Source organism: Chelon labrosus (assembly GCF_963514085.1).
Source record: "Chelon labrosus genome assembly, chromosome: 10".
Taxonomy (NCBI): Eukaryota; Metazoa; Chordata; class Actinopteri; order Mugiliformes; family Mugilidae; genus Chelon; species Chelon labrosus.
Window position 1 is genome coordinate 26319233 of NC_140360.1, and position 17823 is coordinate 26337055.

Consider the following 17823-nt stretch of genomic DNA (forward strand, 5'->3'; position numbering starts at 1 on the left):
GCTTAGATATACAGAAAGATGTCTTAAATACTATCTCTTTCTGCTGAATAAAATATAATCAGTGATTTGGCAAAAATATAAATGCATAATGACATAGAGGGCCCTCTGCTTTACCTTTGATACTTGAGCACACGTCAGTGTTGACAAGTCAATTCGCTTAAAATATTTACTTGAACGTGAGTGTTTTTAATACTTTTACCCACCCAGTAAAAGATATTTTGTTGTTGCAGATTAGTCAAGTCAAAACGTCTTTCTGGATAATGAGCTTTATTTCATTACAAATCTTGTTTACACTGTAAATCATGGAACAACATCCAGTAAGTACAAACCTCAGGAACAGAACAGCTACCAGTGTTTCAGTACAAATCTCCAAAGGAACAGTTTAATAAATATTAATAAACAACAATAACAGAATTACAGTTAGTGTATATAGAACAAAAAAACTGAAAGATTGCCTCGTGTCTCACTTTGTGTATCTTTATTAAACTAAACCTTTCTGTGCTCCTAATGAGTTGACATGAACACTTCTAACTACCACCAGGATATATATATATAAGTTGTCCAGCAGGGGGCAGCATCACACTGACCACACAAGAGCATGTAACAGCAGTTATGTTTCTGGCACACCAACCAACACTTCAACTTCTCCTATCAGGAAACACAGTCACATTTATAGTGCACTTAATCAAGTCAGTGTCAATGTGGCCAAACACAGGTAGCGCTTTATTTTATGGATCCTGTGTTTTCCTGACAACTTCCTAAATATAAGCTGTAAAGGGATACTTAGAAGTCCCACAAAGTTAAGAGAAGGTGGTACAGTTTCAGAGTTTTAGTTTGTTGATCAATTTGAAACTAACTCATTTTCAAAGCAGCTGAAAACTGCAAGAATGCAGTTTACCCAAGATGTAGAATTAATGTCAATTAAATAAATATTTAGTGATTGGTGATACCATGCAGCAGAAACTCAGATAATCAGTCACTTTCTAGAATGAACTTATTAACATCCACAACTTAAAGAGCTTCTTAGCTGTTTAGGAAAACAGGGAAAGCGTTTAGGAAATTAGCCTGGAAAACACATGAACTATAAAACATAGTGTCAGACCAAACGTATAGTCAGGGTATTGTATAACAGCTCAACAATCAGCATAATAATGGACCTGTCATCACTGTCCAATGAAAATGACAGTAATTATTATGTTTCTGTCAGCACTGAATGAGACAATTATTCTGTTCTTTACCTAAATTAAACCATTTAAAACCATTTCATTAACTGTACCTTGCTGTTTTTAACTCATGAAAAGTTACATATTTTTACAGACCAGAGATGACGAAAAAATGCCTTGCTCTAAAGAACTCAGGAGAACGAACAAACAACCCTGGTGGCAGCTTTTAGTCCACAGAAACAAAAACTGTACCAAGAGCTCAGCTCTGAACTTCATATCTTTCAGTTTTGTCTGAGACCTCTCTGAGCCAAGAGGCAGATTTACAGCTGAACAACATCTCAGTTACTCACTAGACTGATACCACTGCACACTGCACGGTTTGCATGCCACGACTCTACAAGGAGCATGCTGTCGACAGGCCTCATGAAGGCACAGGCTTCAGAGGAAAAAGGTCAGGTACAATAATAAAAGAGGAACAGACGAGGTAACAGGTCGTGGCTGGTTCCAGAACCAACGCCAGAGGAAGAGGCCGGAGGAAAATATCTGTGGGAGACATGTCTGACACAATAAATGTTTTAACATCAGAATAACAGCATCAAGAAATCAGGTCAACCAACATGTAATAACAAATCTATTAATGTTGTCATGTGTTTTAACTGTCTTGTTTTGTGTTGGATTTTTGAAAAGCTGTTCTGGTACTGAACAACTATCCTGGTGAAATAAATTAGGATCTAGTAATTTATTAACATCAGTCCTTTAATCCATGTTAATAATTTTTTTTTATATTGTATTTTTATAATTGTTATCATTTTTAAATTGCCCCTCTGCGATAAATAAAGTGCTTGAATTGAACTGAATGAATAATAATTTGAAATTTGATGAAAACAAAAAAAAAACGCTGCAATCCAGACTTGTAGGTGAGAGGCATAATAAGGACACGGTCTGGTTTCACAGACTGTAACACAGTTAAGTGATGTTTTGATGCAGGTTTTCTGTTGTTAAAAAATTAGGTCTCCATCAAATTGTGGTTACCCTTCAATGATGAATCTGTTGTCAGACATTTCACGGTAGGAGAGAGGAGTAACTGATACTAAACATAATATTTGGCCCAAGAACAGTTTAGATGAAACATTCCCTTTAAGTCAATTGTATGAGCAGGAAAATGGTTAAATCATTTCAGAAACAAGATTCATATCAACTAAAACCACCATCAACAATAATCATATTGAAATAATAATAATGACTGTAATAAAGAGTAATAATAGAAAGAAGGGATCAGGACCAGACTAAAAGAAATGTGAATATCTGTTCCTGAGAAAACAATCTGCAGAACAGTGTAGAGAAGAAATACAACACAATCGTATAGAAATATGAACTGAACTCCATGTACAGTTGCATGTACAGTGTCACCAGGGCAACCGCATGGCTTCAGAGAGTAGTGATTGAAAGTACAAACCCGCATCAGCATCTAAAAGAGAACGGGGAAGTAGAGGCCCTAACCCAACAAGGCTGCTGCTTACACCAACATGTGTATGACATCGGCCAAATTTCAACCCTAAACCCTTCTGGGAGACAACCTTAGTCTCTACTTTTGGGAGTTTGGATGTGATGCTTACATTTTTTAATACAAGGTAGAACTTTTTGTCTGTGTCCTAAAGCGAAGAAAGATTCAAGTGAACACAGGATAAGAGAAAGGGGAGGAAAGAAGAACTGAGAGACAAAGAGCAGAGCAGGAACTGTCCTACGCAGTCATTTCAATGGTGTGTACTGCAGTGTGAGCAGAGCTGGTGCAGTTAGCGCCCTCTGGCAGTGCGTTGGTGGTACCGCGGCTCCTGACGCCATCTGTTGAGCCCACGCTGGAGGCCGAGTGAGTCCTGGAGCGAACCAGCCGGGTCATACCAGCTGTGGGCACTGAGGGCAAAAGTGACCACATTAGTAACAGAAGACATTAGCGTGGAGTTGGTTCATGTGTGTGGAACCCGGTTGTACGACAGCAGGTCATTTAGACATCACTGTCCAACCAGTGTGTGCCGATTTGAATCGTCTGCACTCAGACTGAGCAGCTGGATTCAAACCTGATGACGGTGAGTCTGAGGCTCCGTTCACACTGAAGCTCCAAATATTTCTGATATTCTGTTCAGTGTGAACAAGACAATGCACTAATTTACAATTCTTTCAAGGACAAATGCAGAAAAATGTGAATCTGCTGTGTAAAATCTCAATCAGTGTGTAAATAAATCTGAAATGAAATGATGAGCCAAGAGCTGAAGCCAAGTCATTCATTCCTGCTGGAAAAGGTCTGTATGTTGGAACAAAAACAGATGTGATTTCCTCTGTTCTTACTGCTCCTCTCATGACCTGCAGTTCATGTCAGGGTGGGTTATATGTTATAGACATGAGCAGTTGACAACTGTCATCTGAGAGTCTAATGTCTGCAGTGTGAACAGAGCTGAAGTGTCAGCATGCAGCACAGCCTGCTGGTCACTTTCACTGCAGAGAAGAAAATACATCTGTGTGATCAGCTGATGGACAGCATGCAGACACACAGAGACAGACAGGAGTAATGAGAGATAACAGCACCAAAACAAAACTGGAGATGGAGGAAGGTGAAGAGGAGGAGAGGGCTTCAGATTCTGCTTAAAATCCTGATACCTGATTGGCTGCTCAGGCGGTTTAATACAACATGAGGGACTGAAGGAGTATAAGATAGAAAGAGAGGAAACAAGAGAGGAAAGGAAGAAGGACCAGTTGAGAAATACATACTGCACACACACACACAACACACAGCCCTCTAATGCCCTCTAATGTGTGTGCCACACTGCTACTTACAGACAGAACAGCTAGTGAAGCTGGGCTACAGACAAACAAACACAGAGACAGCTTTTGACTGAACAGCTGCTTTAAAAAGGTTCATACCAATAAATACAAAAGGAAGCTACAGGCTGTATTTTGTTGCCACAGACAAAAAAACATGTGGGATTAAATCAAATCCCTCAGAAAGGGAATTTAACACCATGAGAGAATTTTATGCTGACCTCCAGTGGTTTAACTTTCCACTTGGCTGCAGTGATGTACAGGTGTGACCAAGGATCCTGTAACATTACTGTTAACCTGCTAAAGGGAGCGACCCAGTCTAGTCTTAATTTAAACTTCTAAAGTTTTGAACAGGTTTAGTGGCTTTCCTTTTTAGTTCAGTCTTTACATTTAAACTATACCGGTTTACCACTGTGATGTATATTGCTTTAATCATCACATTAGAAAGAACATTCAAACGATGTTAACCCATTTGCTTTAGATGGGAGTTGTTATGCTTAATGAAAGCCAATTTCCTAGCTCTGTCGTACCAAACATTTAACATTTAGTTTCTTCTCATTTGTCTTCTTTTAGGTCTTCCATGGTTGGCACATGAGTAACAACCTGTACTGCCACCTTCTGAAACACATCTACTGATGAACCAAAATATTTTGAGTATCTGACCAATATTTAGGCATTCACACGCTGCTAAAACAGCTTTGGCTTGCCAAGCCCTGGGCTCAATAGGACCTCTGAAGGTGTACTGTGGTTTGGAGTTGGAGCTGCTGTGGATCTGACTTGTCCCAGCACGTAGTGTAACATGCTGAAGATGAAGAAGCCAGATCCTCAGACCACTGACGAGAACCGAATTTCCTTTATGTTGTGCATTGTTGTTACAGTAGTTATAATGTTTGGATGATTGGTGTTAAATATTACATTAAAAGTTTTGCTCTGTTAGATTAAATTATATCAAACGGGTTAGGGTTAACCCTAACCCTAACGGAGTAACAGGAACAAACTTGCTGAATTCAAAATGAACACAAAGCTCAAAGAAACCGGAAACTGTTTAACTGGATTTCTAAATGATACTTCAGCGGGATTCTACATTTCCAATTACACACAAGGAATCATAAGAAGATACTCACTGTATCCCATTCCCTGGACAAAGTACTTGAAGGCCTCTGCAAGTTTGCCAGGCTAATGAAAGACAAACATAGTTCACTGTTAAATTAAACCTTAATTTTAGACAGTGGTTTTACAGAGATAAATACAGACAGTCATCAATTTTCCTTTCAGAATTATTTTCTGTATCACTACAGTGCAAAATGCTGAAGTGGGAATGAGAAGGGATTGCTAAATTTAATCGTGGAGACTAGGAAAGGTGACTGACTCACCTGAACCACCTGAGGAAGTCCTCCACAGTCTGCCATCTAGTGGAGGGACAGAGTATTATATATCATCCGATGAGAACACAAATGTTTTAATAGTTGCTTACAATCATTATACAAAGACAAACACTAGTGTTTAAAAGCCTTAAATAGTGTCATCAATCAATACAAATGGGTTTTTTTTTTTATTTGTGGACATGCCACATCTTTTTGTTAGTACCTCCCAGTTGTGCATCACAATGGTTTCTAGTTGTATAGGACAGCAGTAGTGTCAGCATTTGAATGAAACAGTCGCCTGCAGAACAATTTACCACCAAGACCATCAGATTTTTATGATCTTACGTTTACTTTTACGCTAAGCCGAAGGTTGGCCGACACTGGGCTGCTGACGAGCAGCTATGGCTCTAGTTTGTATTCTAGTGTCAGAGTAGATCTCTGTATCCTTCTGTTTGATTAAGCAGAGATGTCACTCTAGTACCTTTAGTTGCCACTAGATTATGTCTCTTTGGTGTGTCTGGGCATTTTGATGTGTAACGTGTCCTGACAACCTCAACCAAACTCAAAAAACATGTCACTAATGTTACTGTGTACAGCAGCAAAGACTAAATATTCAAGAACCTATACATGAAATTCAACTTTTTAACATTTATAGATGATGACAAGAGAGGACAACTAAAACCTATGCAATTTGTGTTTTCTTTAACAGCCATCAAAGGTCATTCTTGAACTGATGTGAACTTAGAGTTGGAATCACAATGTAAGCCCCATTTTCACTGGTCAAGCCTACAATATACACTGTAAATGTTACTATAGTTCACTATGCTTCTGAATGCAAAGGGGCTTCTCACTTGATTTTTAAAATGTGTGTTTGTATGAATATTATGAGACAGAAAGACTTAGATTAGTCTATTAGTGTGCATGGTGACAAACAGTAATCATCCCAGAACAGGACTACCAACCAGGCACCTCCAATTAACCAGTCACAGAGGAATAACTTGGAAGCAGACGAGGAATGTGAATACAGTCAAATAGTAAATAACAAACAATATCTAACCTGTCATCACAGATTGATGAGAGATAGATGACTAATGAACAGACAGACAGACTGATACCTTAAGCAGGGTGGTCTTGGTGGGATTCATTCTCGAGTTGCACTCCACCTGCAAAACAGCGCACACATATTTACCACAATATTACATCTCATACTGCTTGTTGTCATTGAAAAAGGACAGACACTCACCACAGCATCAACAGCAGGCGATGTGTCTCCAACCACCAGAAGAGCAGGACACCTGAGAGACACACAAACAGACTGAGTAACAGGACGTTTTAAATGACAATTAGACAACAGACAAAGGAAAAGAAAGGAGGAAGGGTACCTGAGTGTGGTGACTGTGTTTTCATTCAGACCAGGGATCGGCCGCTCTATCGGCAACTCAGTGCGACTAACAGACATGACAGACATATTTTACTGGACAGGCATGAGCTAAAAACAGACCACAGCCAGTCAACGACTGAGACAGGGGGAAACGAATTTTTAATCCTGACATCTACAGTAATAACAGTGCACCAGGCCAGTGTAAAAGGTTATCTTGTATTAAATTGTTCTACTGTTTTTATGGGCAAATATGTGCATTTAACCCTTACCAGTTACTTACTTCACAGCCTGTAGTGTCATACCTGTCATAGCTGGTGTAGAACATTGCCAGGTTGTCCTGCGGTATATCTTGAGAGATGTGGAGTCTGTACGTTTGGATGATCTCCTTATTCTCTGTTAACTCGTCCTACTCACACACACACAGACAATAACTAGTTTAGTGGACGTTAGGCAGTTGTTAGAATTCTTAAGGAGATACGTTTACATGGACGATATATCTTCAGCCTGATGGAAATCATTCTGATCACAGATTAAGAAGATGTGTTTACCCAGGTGCTAAATAAAAGGATCTGATAAGACATACAGTACGTATTCACAAGTTTGGGAGGCAGCCTGACTTTCCCTGTCCCCAAAATTGTAAAGGCTGACATATTATTTTCTTTGTATCTATTGAAACATGCCTCATAGTACAATCAAAATGGTGTGTTGTTACAACAGGATATGTATTTACATGCCTCCAAACATCGATCGGATTAGAACTTTTTTAACAAGTGGTCTCCCCGCTGTGGAGCATCAAATCCTATTTTAATGACGTCACTGAATTCTTTCAATAGAACAAGATGACCAAGAAGGAGCCACATAACCCTTTTAAAGTCACAGATCACGAGGAATTTTTATTTTGATTATTAGTGGAATACTAGTGTCCATGTAAACACAGCAAATGTCTCTACGTTCTCACAGTGCTGAAGTGATGTCCCATGATGATGTCCACCAAGTTGCTCGTCCAGCCACTCAGCTGCACAAAACAAAAACATCTACTTTAACTTTCAAATATCTCAGCACATTGTCTTCAAATAGAAATTTCATTTTTTTTCTCTTTGTCTGACAGTTAAGATACTTTAGTGCACGTTTCAAGTGCTATCACCATTTATGGACTGGCTGACACTCTCATTTTAAATTTCAACTTTAATCTGTAGCTCCTACGATGCTTACAAGTCAACTTGACATTTCAGTTACATCCATAGCTTCAAGTAAGGTCATGTGATAACAGCTAACCAATTATAACAACTGTGAAAACTCCATTCCCTTATCACAATGCCTTAAGGGCCTAAGTTTTGTCAAACTACTGTTTGCAAGAGTGGTGGAAAATAAGTTTTTTTCATTCCTGCAATTTATTTTCTTCACCAAACAAAGTGGAATTTGGTATAAGTCACTTAAGAATAAAAAAAAAACTTTCATGCAGCTTGTCTGTGTGTTACCTTAGCGGCAGCCCAGTCCATCCAGCCTTTGGCACAGGGGTCAATGTTGATGAGAACTAAACCCTCCACCAAACTGGGCTCATTCAGCTGAAACAATAACATTAACAATCATCAGTGTCATTTCCATCAACAAGCCAGTGGGAGGAAGTGGTGTAGCAGAAAAGGTGTGAATGAATGAGAAGTGGGATCCAAGACTAGAAAACGTAACTCCTCCCATCACAGTCTGTCCTGTCAAAACAACTGACTGAGCTCACCGAGCCTCTCTCCACTTCAGCTCTTTGTTTCTTACTTACAGCCAGTTTGGTGAGTATGTAGGCTCCAGCTCCAACACCAATACCAATCACACTCTTCACCCTGATGACAAAGCAAAAATACACACCGGGGTGAGCAAACCGACCTACTACAAGTTCCTACTAAATACCTATCGTGCACTTCATTACAAAGAAGAGGGCAGACTTACTGAAGTTGTGTAAGGACAGATGGCAACATCTCAGCCAGTTCATCCATGGTTGGATACTGATACCTACACACAAAGTTTATATCACTTCAGAGGACATAAACCTAAACCTACTTACCCTACCTCACCTAAACATAACCTTGAACAATGTTTTCATACTAACATTTAATGACTTATTATATTGTTTATTGTAACCAAGGGGTGGCAGAGCACTTCTGTAAACATATTTATGACTTCAAATCCAGTATCAAGATACTTCAGAAAAACGTTAAAACGTTAACTTTAAGGAGGGAAGTTTTTTCTCTATTGCTTCAGGGTAAAGTTGTTTTTAATTGTGTTGCGGTCTGAAATACAAGCTGTTGTGTTGCAGATAAGCAACAGCTATTTAATGGGGACAGCTATGTCTTGTAGAGCAGCAACTAATCTCATTAGGACCTGTGGAAAACACTGTTACGCAGTGGAAAAAAGCAGAAGACTTGTGTATGTGTGTAGAGGATGGTGACGGTATTGTGTTTCTTTATTCAGTGTGTGTGTTTGTGTTTGTGTGTGAATTACCCAGTGGGGAATACAGGAGCGTTCTCCTGCTGTCCTGGTGCATCAACATGCAGAACTGAGAAATGCTGTGTCACTTCCTGCATGTCTTCGTAGTTAAACAGGCTGTTAAAACAAGACTTATCTATGCGCACAAACACATGCATGCACCCACACACATCCACACAAATCACTGCATTATGTTTTTGTCTTTTTGTTCAGATAACAGTTCAAATTTCATTCTGGATCAATAAAGTATAGCTATCTGTCCATTACAGTTATTGTCTGTGCTGTAGCTCCAAGGTACATGTACTGTACAATAGATGTTTACTCACGGTTCAGTCCTATGTCATGGTAGGTGAGGATTGTGGGTCGGTTGCCCTTGGCAACGCCCCTCATAGTGACATGCAGCACCCCATGGGCTGTCTCCACATCATGCTCCTGAACACAGCAAACAAGGAATAAACATCCTCCTCTCAGTACTGACAACAAACACTGCAACAGCTGTCTGGAGGATAAATTAATGCACTGTAAAGAAATAACACACAGCTAAGTGAAGGTGCACAAGGGACATGTACCAGTGGGGTTCTTCACAGCTTGCATTTTAATGCAGAAAACAGTAAGCAAGATTCAGCAGCTCTTGAAATCAAAAATACCTGTTATTAAAAACTGCAAATCACATTTATTAGCCAAGTGAAAAGCATATGCTTCCTTGTATTTCCATATAAACACAGAAAAAAATGGTTCATGGTTCTGCTGGTCCTGGTTTAGAAATTAGGATGTGGAAGGATAAGATTTCATGTGAAACAGGAGTGTGGCTGATCTCAACTGACAGTCAGAAGCTGTGTATAAACATATATGCTGCTTTATACAGGCAGATGAATAGCTTCATATGTTTAGAAGCTGAGGTGTTGTCATTAATCCTATTAATGAACTGGCCATTTTAAGACATGACAGATCCCATTAACGGATCTTGAGCTCTGCCACCATCCTGCTTACTCACATGCAGGCAAAATCCCGTGTCCACAAGAACAACTATATTTCCGCTCTCAGAACACTGTAATATACTGTATATATATACTGTTAAAGACAGTAATTAAAGTAACATAATAAAACATGCGCAACTTGGGTGCAGAAAAACTGTAGCAGGTGCTCTGGGCTGAGGAGTGAAAACTGAAATATCGAGTTCTAACAAAATGCACTTTGTGCACCTAAATTATTTCTGCTAATAGAATCTGGGATTAAGTCAGAAGAAGTATTTGGGTTCACAACGCTAAACTGATTCTTATTCAATAACTAATGCCACAGGGACGCCAGAGTTGGTGCAAAATGTAAACAACAGCAGTTGTTTAGGAGTTAGGCTGATTACATGATGAGACAGAGGACACTGAGACAGCCAGAAACAAGAACTGAGGAAAGCTTCTCAAGATGTCAAGTACCATTTGTGATTTTTATGGATGCTACATTTGGAAGTTAATCAATGAATAGAAAGTTCACATTTAAATGCTTTTTTTCTACATATTTTTAAATTAAGAGTTCCTTCTAGTTAAGAATGCCAGTAAAGCTACACATAAACTGTCAAAAAGGCTGACACCTGCAAGCTAGCAGCTGGCTAATGAGCGGCTCACTGCCTAATGCGTGTTTTATACTCCTGAGCTAATTTTACACCATAGCTATGGTGTCAGCCCAGACCCTACGCAGACCCTGGCGTGCAGGCTATGACATCACAGCGACGCAGGCCACAGGTGACTGTGATTGGTCTGCTTGATAGTAGTGTGTTTCAGCTTTAGTATTTCTAACTGCTTCTCCATCTCTACAATTTTCGAATTTATTGTTTTGGATCAATAAAGATGGAACACGTCAAGGAAAGGTTAACTGAGGAGGTTTGGAAATACAAACACAAGAATGAATCGTCTTCAAGTTTCAGTCGCAATTGTTGAAAGTGAAGCAGGAAGTAGAAACAAAAATGAACCCGACTGGCAACAAAGACAGTGCCAGCTTGCGTTTGGGTGGCGTTTTTACAGAGCAAGCCAGACTGACGAGCGCACAAGTAGGTTACGCTGTCTACCTCCTGAAGAAGTATAAACTGAGCTTAACTCACCACCCCAACTCCTAATGAACAGGAGATCTGGTGTAAATCCAAAGAGTCATACATCTTGACAGGAGAGGAGGAAGTCAAGAAAGATTGAGATTATCAAAGAATGTCTCTCACAAAGAAAGAGGTAACGGGTTTTAGAAAGAGACAGACGTCAGCTGCACTCTTGTCCTTCAACCTTCTGCCAAGTGAAGAAAGAAAGAGAAAGTGGGTGTGGTATGATTGGATCAAGAGGAATAATCTCTGTAGTCGATGGCTGACCGGTGGAAGGACTTAATGTCTAAACAATCAATCACTTGTCTACCTTTTATCATTCCTACTCTCCAGTTTTCTTTCCTATTAGCCTGCACTCCTTGACCTCTTTATCTTCCCCTCTCCAGCAATAAACCCAGTCTCTCATCACATATTACAGAAAAACACAATTAGGAAATTATATCTGACTCACATCTATTCAGGACCTCCCTGACCTGTACACAGTCCTTGAATGTTGTTGTTTTGTGGCATTCACATGATGTTTTGGAGGAGAACACAGAGCTGTAGATCAAGGCTCTAATTTGAACCATCTCTCTGAATAAAGTCAATGATGAAATCTGACACGCTTTACTGATGTGAGGCTGGTGAGTTCTGCTGACCAATTTCTGTGCATAGCAATCTCAGTCTCATGTTCCACTATATGTGCATTACTTGAGTTTTTTGCACACAACTTCTAAATATGACTGACTTAAACGTCTGATTCTACTTTTTTCATACTGTCAAAACTCACTGTTTCCTAGCTTTTATTACAAGCAGCATTCATGAAATTTAACCAGTCAGTCATTTCACATCTGAATGAGAAACAATCTGACACTTTTTATGTTGCTTTCAGCTTACTTACTCAATGACAGTTTATGTGCCCAAATAAATTCTATTACTGAGATATATGTTAGTATTAACACTAATATGGAACACCAAAGCAAATTCCTTGTATGTACAAACATGCTTGGCAATAAAGTATTTTCTGATTCTGATTCTGATTCTGAATATCCAAACTTAAATAGAAACAAGTGAACACCCTTCATTTTTGTTTCTACTTCCTGCTTCACTTTCAACAATGGCGACTGTAAACCATGTAAAGTTAACAGAATAATCACATGTGTGATGTGTTGGTGCTGAACTTACCTGACAGTCAAAGTCCTGCAGATTGCTCCCATTCTGATGGGACAGAGAGATATGCTGCAGTTATTACCATAATGTGAAGCTGAAGTTTATATCTCAGAAATCTGTATTTATGTCATTAGATGTGTTGAAAATAACAGACATTTATTAGGAACTATCTCAAGTAATAAAATCATTGTTCTGTTATTGTATGTTATTTAGCATCATTTAAAATCTATTACGTTGGAGGAAGACAATTCGAGATGGAAACTAAAGACGCTTTTCGCTGTCCATCCATAATTATTGTTTGTTTTTTTTCCTTTTATGCAGTTCATTACAATTTTACAGATGACATTAAGGCCCGCTCTCTCACCTGTCCGGTCAGAAGTGGTTTGATCTCAGTCAACTGGACGTCATGAAGCTCCTCCATCATAGGACTATCTGATCACCAATCAACCTGATAAAAGACAGACAGATATAAAAAGATGCAAACAAGGGAACAAAAACAGCTAGGCTATGAAGAATACAGCATGGTTTAGCTTACACACAGAAGTCAATATTAATAAACACAATAAAAATACAGCAAATAAAAAATAGTCAATTAATGCCACTGTCAGTTTTGCCTATTGATCCAAATCCTCATCAACTACCTCATCAATTCCTAAGTTTCTGTGTGGGAAAAAAGAGTAGCCTTACTCCATTATCAGCACCAAACCAGCTTTAACCATATTATTTGTCAGAACATCTCATCTGACACTTGACTTGAACATGCATACAGGCCAAACCATCTTGTTAAGAAGATGGTTTGGCCTGTATGCCTTTGATTTTACTGAAGTGTTTCAGTGTGTTACTTGTATTTGCAGAAATCATTGGTCAGCTAATAAATAAAATATTGTAACATTATTTAACATAAAGTAATTATGATGGCATTGTTGTTTATATTGGACAGTGTGCAGATTAAGTACATGAACTGGTCTGGGCTTGTGCCTTACATTTTCTGCAACTACTGGAGTAAAGTAAATAATAGAAGGACTGTAGTCCTTCTATTATTTATATTACAATTGTATACTAGTTTACAAAGCTATGAATGGTTTTACAGGTGATTATCAGCCAACATACTGTGTTTACAACATGCAAATTTATATCGAGTCTAACAGAAAAGTTCATAATCCATTCTGTAAGCATTTAAGTTCCATTTTATAAATGATAAGTGTAATATATTATCGACAGTTTTTGTAGATCAGCTTGACCGTTCCAGCTCTCTGCAGAGATTTGCATGATTAACACCTAAAAATGAGGTCGCTCTTGTTAAAAAGAAAAGAAAAAGAAAAAAAAGACAACAGAGGTTAGTTAGACAACAGTAGACAAAGTCTCCTTAAAGTCGTCTGTACTGATGAATTTACAGGACAAATATTTGCCTCAAAGACTTTTTGGTATCTACAAATTCAGCCCACATTGTGAATATTTTGATGTTTGAAAAAATAACCAGTCTGTCTCTCTCTGTCTACCTGTGTGGTATATCAAACTGTTTTATCCAACTGTGTGACTCTAATGGAAACAATGATCTCTCATTGGCAGTAAGCCATCCAGTTACGTGTGTGTGTGTGTGCGCGCGCGTGTGTTGTGTGTGGGCTGACAGGTTGGATAACAGTATTTCAGCAGAGCGGTTTGGATGGATGGTGAGCTTCCTGTGGGCTATCTGGCTCTGACCCAAACCCATAACCAAATGACTGACTGTGTGGCTACAGCAACCAGTCAGATTAAGTCCACTCTGCACAGAGCTCGAGATGTACTGATGAGAGTTATTTTCAATTCAGCAATAGCACACAAAACTGAATTTGATCTTTTATAGCAGGTATGTTTGCTCCTGGCATCCAGTACTGGATATGAAATAAATAAGCTGAAATGAGCGCTGTGTTAAATGCAGTGAATCCAAGCAGTCAGAAACCAAATGAATTTATCTTGAGATAACTCAGTTGTACACATATGAGATTGAAATGTCAAAGAGACCAACACACAACTTGCACGCAGACAATAGTTGTGTGTGTATTTGAGTTCTCCAGATCATCTGCCATTTAAAACCAAATATAATGTGTCACCACTGAGAATGGACTGAGAATAAACTGAGTTTCTAGCAACATTGGCTGTTCTGCTAGATCTAACATCTTCTCTTGGTCAGCTATCAGAATTAACCAATATATGATTTATTTCATCAGGTAGGCCATCAGTGCAACTTTGACCAGTGAGAGAATAACCAAAAACCGAGCATCAGGTCTTTACTAGACACAATATTTCTCTAAACATAACCAGGATACTCCAAAACCCTTATCCTCACTGAGATAAGAGTGTATATGAATACACACAGAGACACACCTGCATGCAGACTTTCAACAGCACGTTTAATGTTGTGTATACAAAGCAGGGAGGTAAAAGCCCACATTTCGTTACGCCCTAAAAAAAACCTGATTTCCAGAATACCATTTAAACGTACTTGTTGAAGATTAAGCTAGCTACCTAACTTCTGAACTTTTCTTCTTTTCTGTTTCTGTGGCAGCAGGGCATCTGCATAATGATGCGTTAAATGCTGCCTTATCCTTCTGCCACTGAGGCTGGTAGGTTAATTAAATTTGACAGTGTATTGTGAGGGCATTCACTTATGCTTTATAGATTAGTTATATAAAGACTCACAGTGTAACTGGAAAACACTCCTTTATGGTGACACTTTAATAATAAGTCCAATGCCTCTTTTCACTCATCTTTTGTAAGATTGTCACAGGGAATCTGGACCAAAATTCATTTACCATCTAGCGTTTGAGCCAGCGCAATAATTTAGAACTGTCATCAGGCAATATGACAGGACGTCTTTCCTAGGTGTAAATTAACACTTTTTAACCTACACCCTCCAGCCAATCAGAATCGAGTATTCACTCAGACCATGGTATAAGACATATTCAGACACAAATGTAAATGTGAAATGTTTATAAATGGTGGAATACCACTAATTTGAAATAAGGGCTTTACATTAATAAAAATACTAATAAAAAGTTTAAAGGCAAATTCTCTACCACAAGTACGGGAGCGATCAAAAAGAATGGAAGAATGTTGAGAAAGAAACACAAACCAACTAAAACAACATGCTTCATGAGCGATGCAAAACAGCTGCAATGAGACACTTAATGAGATGCAAAAAGAACAACAAGTCAAACTAAGGCACTGAGAATCATAGATACTTACAAAGCACAGTGCAAAAGAAGCACTGAAAAAAAGATGGAAAATAAACACTAACAAATGCAAAAACGCTGCAAACAAAACCACTGCACAGAGACACAAACCCAGTCTGCGCTGTTGTCAGACAGGGGCCCGAGGGGGCTTTTACATGTCTGTCTCATAATTCCTCCATGGCAGGGAGGGGGTTTATACAGATAAAATGTAATAAACAATACTCCAACCTGTAATACCAACTTATATACCAAATTCGAATGCAGACAAACGCCTAAAACCGGCCACAACAACAGATTGGCACTTATTTCTCTGCTGAGGGTAATGACACTAGTAACATCACGGTTGACATTCATCTGATTCATTTTAATTAAAGGAGATCAATTGCTCAAAAGAATCGACTGTAACAATAATAGATCGGAGGTTGGGTTTCCACGTTGCACTGAATGTACCGATTATCTTGGCTCTGCCGTCCGCCCACACACACGCACACGCACATAAATACGTGCGCACACGCACACACACACATGCTCTCGGACGAAGACGACCCGACGTTAAACGCTGCTTAATTAATGAGCTCGGATGCTAATGTGAGCCGAGTTAGACAGCTTAGTCTTAGCAACGAACCGTTACTATGGGAAATGTTTTACCTCGGTAATGGCGCACACACACACACACACACACCTGTAACCCAATGCACCACCGCCATTTAAGCTAACCTCACGAGAAGGGCGACAGGTATCTTGTTCCCAGAGCTAACCTGTATCACCTGCTAGTTACCGCTAACACGACAAAGAGCCTGGTAGCCCTCTTGACCGTTAGCTGGCTAATTAGCTAACTAGCCGTTACTAGGTTAATAGCCGTCACAGCAACCACTGAACCGGGCGGAACGAACGTTACTCGCCTTTCGCTACTCACCGTTAGCGCTACAAGCTACTGAAGTTTTCCGTTAAATACACCCGGTTAGCCGCTTGTAATCGTTAACAGAGAACCGTTAGAGCGGATTGGGACTGAGCTGATAGCGAGACGCTTCTCCACTGACTGAACTCTGCCAGCAGCACGCGGACGGTCAGGGGCGGAGTTACGTCAACGTAAACAACAAGTCACGAGGTCAAAATTCACAACAGGTGTCTAATCCACAAGTTTTTTTTTGTGTTTGTTTGTTTATGTTGTTTTTAACGAGGAAGAAATTTTTAATTGTCAACACAACCTGCATGAAGAAAAGCACAAGTCACGTTACGAACTACTGTTTTCAGTGTCAGTCAGTTAATCTGGTGGTTCTGCTAGTTAGGGGTCCAAGTACTGAATGCGGTTGTTTTTTGTTCAGATATCTATTCTTTTTAGGGGTCCAAGCACTGACAATTTTTATTATTTTTCTTCTTCCGGAGTGGGGAGCACATTGTAGATGGTGCAAAGCTCAGATTTTAACAGCAGATTATATAAGAATCATCATCACTGATGTCACACGGGAGCACCTGTAATGGTTCTGAGTTTTGAGGATTTTATGTGACCTTGTTTGGTTTTCCTCATGTTTCCTGATTTTATTTTGTAAAGTTTTTCTTTGGTGTTTCTTGTCTTGTTTTACTTCCTGTGTTTTTTCTCCACTTTGATTGTTGGATTGGTTTGTCCTTGCGCGCTCCGCCCTCATTAGTTTCTCCTTTGTGTTGTTAACTCCTTTGCCCATGTGAATATAGCCCTGGCTTTCCCTTTGTTCTCTCTCAAGTTGTCTGTGATGTTACCCCATTTGTCCCTGTAGCGTCTTTTGTTCCCTGGATTTTGAGTTTCCGTTAAAATCCCTTTGGCTTCCTACTCCACATACCCAGAGATCACACATCCCCAGCTTATTTTATTTATTTATATTTTTTAGTTTATTTCTTACAGGGACCATGTACAAAATACATTAATCACAAAATAGAAGATACACTGTACCAGATTTTGCAAATTGCTCATTTCCATCTGCAGTCCCAGGGCAGGTAGGATAGAAGTATAGACACACAAGTATTATACCCCCCCATGAAAGATAAGAAAGATAGCAAACTGTTACTATGATATATTAATGTTGGCAAGATTGGGTGCCTAAATACAATCTTTTCACCACATATGAGAAGGTACGGTAATCTAAACAGGTTTTCAGATGAACTGGGAGTGCGTTCCATGTTTTTATTGCTTTAAAGGAGAAGGCTGATT

The 17823-nt window shown here is 39.2% G+C and overlaps 1 protein-coding gene across 2 annotated transcripts; it reads right to left on the minus strand.

Moving 5' to 3' along the window:
* Positions 1-92: 92 nt before the first annotated feature.
* LOC311494684 (protein NDRG3-like) lies at positions 93-16666 on the minus strand. 2 transcript variants are annotated; one of them, XM_084553864.1, is made up of 16 exons: positions 16555-16666; positions 12791-12874; positions 12442-12474; positions 9524-9629; positions 9213-9333; positions 8661-8723; positions 8494-8554; positions 8201-8287; positions 7681-7737; positions 7025-7128; positions 6724-6789; positions 6585-6636; positions 6457-6504; positions 5351-5386; positions 5102-5153; positions 93-3074 (listed from the first exon to the last, which is right to left on the minus strand). In XM_084553864.1, the coding sequence occupies exons 2-16, from the start codon at positions 12848-12850 to the stop codon at positions 2905-2907; spliced, it is 1116 nt and encodes a 371-aa protein (XP_084409990.1). In that variant the 5' UTR covers positions 12851-12874; positions 16555-16666; the 3' UTR covers positions 93-2904. The 2 variants fall into 2 exon arrangements, with proteins under 2 accessions (XP_084409990.1, XP_084409989.1); XM_084553863.1 differs by having other exon boundaries at positions 6585-6789.
* Positions 16667-17823: the final 1157 nt, after the last annotated feature.